This window comes from Euprymna scolopes, chromosome 36 (genome assembly GCF_053919585.1).
Source record: "Euprymna scolopes isolate OS-2025 chromosome 36, ASM5391958v1, whole genome shotgun sequence".
In the NCBI taxonomy this organism is placed as follows: Eukaryota; Metazoa; Mollusca; class Cephalopoda; order Sepiida; family Sepiolidae; genus Euprymna; species Euprymna scolopes.
This window is the reverse complement of record NC_136517.1, coordinates 39,746,450-39,753,949: the sequence shown is the minus strand read 5'-3', so window position 1 is coordinate 39,753,949 and position 7,500 is coordinate 39,746,450. Positions and strand designations below refer to the sequence as shown.

At 35.2% G+C, this 7,500-nt stretch overlaps 1 protein-coding gene across 10 annotated transcripts in view; it reads right to left on the bottom strand.

Annotated features, from left to right (window-relative positions):
• LOC145260423 (homeobox protein six1-like) overlaps positions 1 to 7,500 on the bottom strand; it is a 1,097,433-nt gene that overhangs the window by 216,351 nt on the left and 873,582 nt on the right. The window contains exon 1 of one of the 10 annotated variants that reach the window (XM_080118415.1): positions 4,049 to 4,212. The exons of the other annotated variants lie outside the window; for them this stretch is intronic. Within the exon in view, the coding sequence (XP_079974541.1) occupies positions 4,049 to 4,061 (13 nt within the window). The 5' untranslated portion in view covers positions 4,062 to 4,212. Of the gene's footprint in view, positions 1 to 4,048; positions 4,213 to 7,500 lie in introns of those variants that run through there. 10 annotated transcript variants of the gene reach the window in all.

Genomic DNA, 7,500 nt, shown 5'->3' with positions numbered 1-7,500 from the left:
TCGGACACACAGCAAACGCATCGACACCTTAAAGTCGTGATAAAACCTACGGCCATTAGCGGGGGAGAAAGCAATGATAAATGGATGTTGTGATATTTTAAAACAATTTGAATAAGACTCCTGGGAGATTTGTTGTCACACAGATTCCAGGGTTGACCACTTGTTATTGCTAGTTACCAGGCACTAATAATGACGCGTGTGAAAAATCTGTAGTGAGTAAAAAAAAAATAAAAATAAATAAAATAAAAAAATAAAAATAATAATAATCGAGAAGGAGAAAAGAGAATTGAATAATCGATGGGGAGTAAGCACTAACCAGACATCCACTGGATGAGTGTGAGGATGACTGAAGCCTAATGGAAGATTTATTAACACCCAAATTCCAGTAAAGACCAATGGTAATGGTCATTGCCAGCGAGAAGTCAATGATACACGGATGTTGCGATAACGCAAATTCATTTACAAAGGTTATCGCAAAAGGTAGGGAATACTCGAAATCTGGGGAGACTTATTATCATCTAGAATCCAGGGAACACCACGAGTTATTGTCATCTCTGATGATAGCCTGAACAGCAGCAACAGCAGCAACACAAACAACAACAACAATAATAATAATAATAATAATAATAATAATAATAATAATATAATAACAATAATAATAATAATAATAATAATAACAACAATAATAATAATAATAATAATAATAATAATAACAACAACAACAACAACAACAACAACAACAACAGTAGCTTATGAATATAAGGGGCGGGGCTTGTGTGCGTAGACAGGAACTAGTCACAACGATTTCAGATTTAATCGGATCTGTTACATATACGCTTACATCATTTCGGGGAGGTATGCACCCCAATCCCCAACACCAAATGGCAGATTTATAGATTTAAACTCAGTTAGATCACTCTCACCTCTAGCAAAGAAAAAAAATGAATTTTTAAATTATAAAAAAATGCTTTAGGGAAACAAGAAGAAAAAAAAAGCTTTGGAGAAACAAGAATTTTTTTTTTTTTTTTTTTTTTTTAGAATTAGAATGGGCGATCAATTTTGTATATAAATTAAATAGAAAATAATCCCTCACTTCTGAGCCATTCTAGCTTGTAGGGCAGTTAACTAAATTTTGTTAGCAATTTAGCTTAGCGGCAATGTCGTAAAAACACATGTAATCGCCTAGAAAGTGACCCTCTTTGTTCACAAAAAGAAGAAAACAAGAAAAATGTTGGTTAACTGTCCTAAAATTACCCCCCCCCCTACGGGTTTGTATTACTGTACACATAGATTCGAAAAAGTTGTCAAAAAACAAATATATGACAAATAAATGTTATCAAAGGCAAGATAAGTTACTTTTCTACCAAACTGGATATATTTTTTGTGTTTTTATTCAAAGTAACATGTTTATTTAGCTCGAAAAACATGCAGTGTTTATCGATGTATTGGAAAATTCAAAATGGCGCCCAACTCTCTCTTTAACACGATAAGTTTAGGAAAACGTGTTATAAGTAATAAACTATACAACATACTATTAAAAAAATACCGAATATATGTCAACTTGTGTCATGGTAACATATATTGAGCAAATTTCTAACAGTATTTTGTCTAGTTTATTATTTATAACACCTTTTCCCGAACTTACCGTGTTAAAGAGTGAGTCGAGCGCCATTTTGAATTTTCCAATACATCGGTAAACACTGTATGCTTTTCGAGCTGAATAAACATGTTACATTGAATAAAAACACGAAAATTATATTCAGTTTGGTAGAAAAGTAACTTATTTTGCCTTTGATAACATTTATTTGTTATATATTTGTTTTTTGACAACTTTTTCGAATCTATGTGTACAGTAATACAACCCCCCCCCACTCTAAATTCTATAACCATTCATTTTTTTTGTTGTTGTTTTCGTTTTATTTTCCAATTTCTTTTTTTTTTTTTTTTTGTACTCTCCTAAAAAATGTAGAATCTAATTTTTCGTGTGCATATGATGGATGGATTAGTTAAGGGTGTTAATCTACAAGTATACCAAGCAAATTATTTCAAATGAAATCCGCTATCATTAAATAACTGGAAAAAAAGGGTTTAAATAACTTAATATAAACAACCCAACCAATTAAGGAATTTTTTATGAATAGTTTCGGATTTTTCTTTTCCTTTTTTTTTTTTTTTTTTTTTTTTTAGATAGCAAGCGATAATATTTTGGCTTATGCTGACTACTCTTCTCATCTGGGATGTTATTCTTACAACATTTCGGCCGCGATGCACTCTCCGTCCTTCTTCTGCTGCGTCTGGTCGAGCTCGGAAATCTGCAGGTGATTTTGGTCCAGAAACGTTGTGAGGATATCATCCGAGGATCGGAAATTGCTGGAAATTTGGGTAGACTTCTTAACACTCAGATCCCAGGGATCGCAAGTGAACAGTCGCTGACATTAATCTCGGTAACCCAAATAATACGTCTATTTACAATATGTTTTGTGCCTCAGCTTCAAATACGCGAAAAAGAATTGATATGCCGTAAAACAAACAAACGAAAAGGAAATATTGAAACTGTCATTTAAGTAGACTTACCTATATATATATATATATATATATATATATATATATATATATATATATATATATATATATTGTAAGGTATATACTCCGTTGGTTCATGTATTTAAATAACATTTCCGAAAGTCCTTTACATTTCCGCACAGGGGGTCAAAGATACATAGAAATTGACCGAAAATTCCCATTTAGTTCCTTCTCGAAGTAACTCCCGGAACTATGTCGAGTTGAAAGGTGGAATATACACGAATTAAAAAGTTCGGACAATTCCTTTTGATCCACGACTTCTGATGGTTCGGAAACCGGAAGTTATTTACGGGTCAACTTTTGATGAGGGGGGGGGGAGAAGAAAACAAAATATGTTTTTGTAAACATTGATCCGAAGTGTTTGTTGTAGTTTTTGGACTAACTTGATCACCCGGATGACAATCAGAACCACCGGACAACCCCCACCCCAACCCACTCTTCGCAAACATCTTTTTTGTTGTTGTTTTTTGTGTATGTGTTGTTGTTGTTGTTGTTATTTAGTGAATTGGGTATTGCTAAGTACATCTATAACATTTACTGCCGAAAATACAATGCACACACACACACACACACACACACGTGTGGTTCAACCCGAGATAGTAAATATATACACGTAAGTTATTCGTATTTTCGAATTTACACCAAGGTTATTCAGCACTATTTGTTTACTTTTCGTTTTAATATTTCTCTAGTCATCTAAAATTGCGTTTTTGATACTTCTGCAGCTTACGAACCGTACTGTTTTAAATGAATCATTTATTTATTATTATTTTATTTTATTTTATTTGTGTTCGTTTTTTAGCAGTATTTTCAAGTTAAGTACAATTGGGACGGTATCTTTTGTTTATGTAACTGTTAGGTGAAAGTACGGAAGTCGCCTCTCCCTCCCCCGTGAAAAAATTTCTAAACAATAACATTATTATTATTATTATTATTATTATTATTATTATTATTTCAGTACGGTCCGTAAACTGTAGAAGTTACCGCTTTTTTTTCTTTTTTTTTCAGCGAGTAGTCTCAATTATTGTAATTATTATCATTAATATTATTGTTATCATTGTTTTTGTTCTTGTTTTTATTATTATTTACTCACTTGGGGTTTCATACCAGTCATTATCAGTAACCGTTTTATGACATTAACAAGTAGTGTTCCCTGGAATCCGAGTGACAAGAAGTATTCCGGAATAATAATAATAATAGTAATAATAATAATAATAATAATAATAATAATAATAATAATAATAATAATAATAAATACTAAGAAACGCATTTTCGCACACCTTGAGAGGCAAGGTGCGTTTTAATTGTGGAGATGTATGTGTGCAAAGAATACGTGCTACTGTATATATATATATATATATATATATATATATATATATATATATATATATATATATATATATATGTGTGTGTGTGTGTATGTGTGTGTGTTGTGACGTTCATTGTAAAATGAACCATTTCTTACCCTCGAAGACCATATCGACTGCATAAAAAGCGTCTGAATTTCCCTCAAGGAAGTCGGCAACAATACTACTTTTTCTGTTTGTTGATGGCCAAAATGGGAGGAAAAAAAAAAAAAAGAAGAAAAATACCACACCAACAACAGACGCTTACGCGTTGGGGCCTTACGCCCCCCCCCCCTTCCATGGATAGACCCCTCCCCAATAACTCCCATCAGCAATTTCTGTTGTCCCCACCCCCATTATTCCTAAAGCCCTCCTCCTTGGCTTCGCCTCGGTGTTTAGCAAAGGAAAAATAAAATAATGACTCGCCGAAGCAACCTCCCCCTCCCATGTTGAGACCTACTCTCTCTCTCTCTCTCTCTCTCTCTCTCTCTCTACACACACACAGTGGAATAATAATGTCAATCCCACGACAGCTACTACTTCGACTGCAATAATAGTAGTCGTCGTAGTATTAGTATTGCCATAGTGAAAAAGTAGTTGCAGTAGTAGTTTAACTAGAAATGACAGCAAGCAACAGCAACGCTCACTCGTAAAGGGGATCCTAATTTGGCCCATCTTTTTTTCTTTCTTTCTTTCTTTTTTTACTTGTCCCGGACACTATTTAAGGTTGTCTTCCTCCCCCCCCCCTCCACGGACAGGAGCTAAATGCAACACGACATTATTTGTGAAGCTGGCCTTCGGACTTCGGATCACAGTGTTTGGGGTTCTTGAGGTAGTTTTAACTCCACGGTGTGAATGTAGTATTGTGATGAAAGGTGCCGACTAAGAGTATTTGTCCCCACTCCCAATTAGAGACTCACGACCTGCTTGTTTTCAGTTTCCCGGAAAACAGTGGGAGTTTTAACATTTAGACAAGGGTTGGGAGGGACGTACTAACATACTCTAATAGGTATTTTGTTTGGTTTTCAACATTTACTTTTTGGGGGTGTTTTTTCTAGATTCCCCCCCCTCTTTCTTCCACCTCACCATTCATTGCGCACATTATATATACATTCATATTTCATATCCATCGGACTTTGTTACAAATTTAAAACATTTTTCTATTTTCCAATGGACTTTTACATCCCATAATTTATTAATTAATTAATTAATTAATTAATAATAATAATAATAATAATAATTAAGAAAAATATATATCTTGGGTTTTATGGCTAGGAATAAAGTGCAGTGCAGTAGTACCTGTCCTGACGCTGCGCTGCATTGCACTTCACCTTTTTAGTCCTGACTCAGTGAAGGAGAGGAGAAATCCTTTTAGACTGAGGCAGTTTTCATTTTTGTTCCTATTCTATATTACGTTTTTGGGGAGCTGGATTTTCCCCACATTAAATTCGACCTTGTGTTTAACTCTGCCCTCGTGAGGAGGCAAGTAAATAATAATAATAATAATAATAATAATAATAATAATAATAATAATAATAATAATTGCACACAGACATATGTACATAGTTATCACACATTTAAAAGGTTCGGGGTACTTGAAGCAGGTTTAACTCCACGGTGTGAATGCGATATTTTGGTGAAAGTTGTCGGTTAAGAATAATCTCAAAGTTCCGTAGACGATTAGAAAGACCCTTAAGCCCCCTCCCCCCACTTTGTTGGGGCTTCATCTCTAAGTTTGCTGTTTCTCATTTTTAATTGTCTTCTTTAATGTACCCATTACTGATCACAGCGTAGTATCTGTCCCGATGCTACACTTAATTTATCCTTTGTCAGTGTAGCGGGAAACCCTTCTATACTAAGGTAATTTGTATTTTTGAAATTGCCAGAATGCCCCTTTTTTGGGAGCGGACCCCCCCCCCAAATTAAAGACCTTGTGTCACATTTTGCTCTCGTGGAGAAGCAAATAAATATACATAATCTGTTTAATGTGGAAAAGGGTAACCAGCTCTTCCGAAAGGGGCGCTCAAACAAAGTTGGTTCAGTCAGGAAGGAGTTATTTATCATTTTCTGGTGAAGACAGTTCTATGACCATCGTTTTATCTGCCCCCTCTCTCTTTTTATTACTCTCTTTCTGTCTTTATTTCTCTTTCTTTTTTTTTCTTTTTTTTTTGGTTTTCTTTCTAACCTTTTCTTTATTTCATACTTTCTCTTTTCTATCTCGGGCTCTCTATCTTTCCGTCCTTTTCTTTCTTTCTTTCTTTCTCTCTCTCTCTCTCTCTCTCTCTTTCTGTCCCTTTCGTCTTTCTTTTCTTATCTTTCTTTCTCTCTCTTTCTTTCTCTCTTTCCTTTCCTCGTTTTTCTCTTTTTCTTTCCTATCTTTCTATTTCTCTCTTTACTGACTCTTTATATATATATATATATATATATATATATATATATATATATATATATATATATATATATATATATATTATTGCATTTTCACCCCAAACAAGGCGCAGTACCACTTGGACGCCGGGAGGTACTATCTGGAACATAAATTCCAGGTGCACTATGTAGGAAGTTGAGCAGCAAGATGTCTGTTTACATTACACTTGAACTTCTGCATGTCAGTATATATCTATAACCTTACAAGCGACAAAATCCCACCCCTACAAAGTAGAAATCCATAGAAAGCGTTTTACTTTAATAGTCTCTTATCTAGGACTGCTAGACTTTGGAAATTTTTTTCTCGTTTCTGGAAGTAGAAACCCGGAAAGGAATTTTAAAATCTAACAGTCCTAGGGAAGAAATTATTAGAGTAGAAGGTTTTCTTACATCTAGGGATCTCTACTGGGTGGGACATGGCTGCTTGTCAGGTGTGTCGTATTTATTTATTTATTATTCAATTTTAACCCCAAACAAGGCACAATGCTACTTTAGAGTAGGGGGCATAAGTTGCAGGGGTATTATGAAGGGAGATGAGTGGCAAGATGCCTGTTCACATTACACTTGAACTTCTGCATGTCAGTACAGTTGAGAAATCAAAATCCCGGAAGCGAGTTCCATAGTCTAGCAGTTCTGGTAAGAAATTATTGAAGCAGAAAGCTTTCTTACACCTAGGAATCTCTACTATGAAGGGGTGCGATTTAGCTGCTTGTCGGGTTTTCCGGGGTGTTCACGTCGAGGGGATGCAAGTGCTTGTAGTTCTTCAGAGCATTCGCCATTAAAATACTTGTAGAACAGGCAGAGGGATGCAACATTTCGTTGATGGAACAGAGTCTGAAGCCTAGATGACAGTTCAGGACATATCAGGTTGGCGACTCTCTTTTGAATCCTGTCAAGAAGTGAGAGACAAGTAGCAGATGCACCAGCCCAAATGTGACAACGGTACTCCATACAAAGGTACAGGATACTTTCATACGTAGGTAGTTTTCTAGCACGGTAGAGAGAGCCCACCTTCTTCGCAGCTGCCTGTATCTATTTCAGTTCATGTTCCCTGTAAACGTTATGCCGAGGAGTTTAAAGGAAGTATTTTCGGGTAATGCGTTCTTGGCCATTATTATTGGCGGTAGAGAAGGTTTATGGGGCT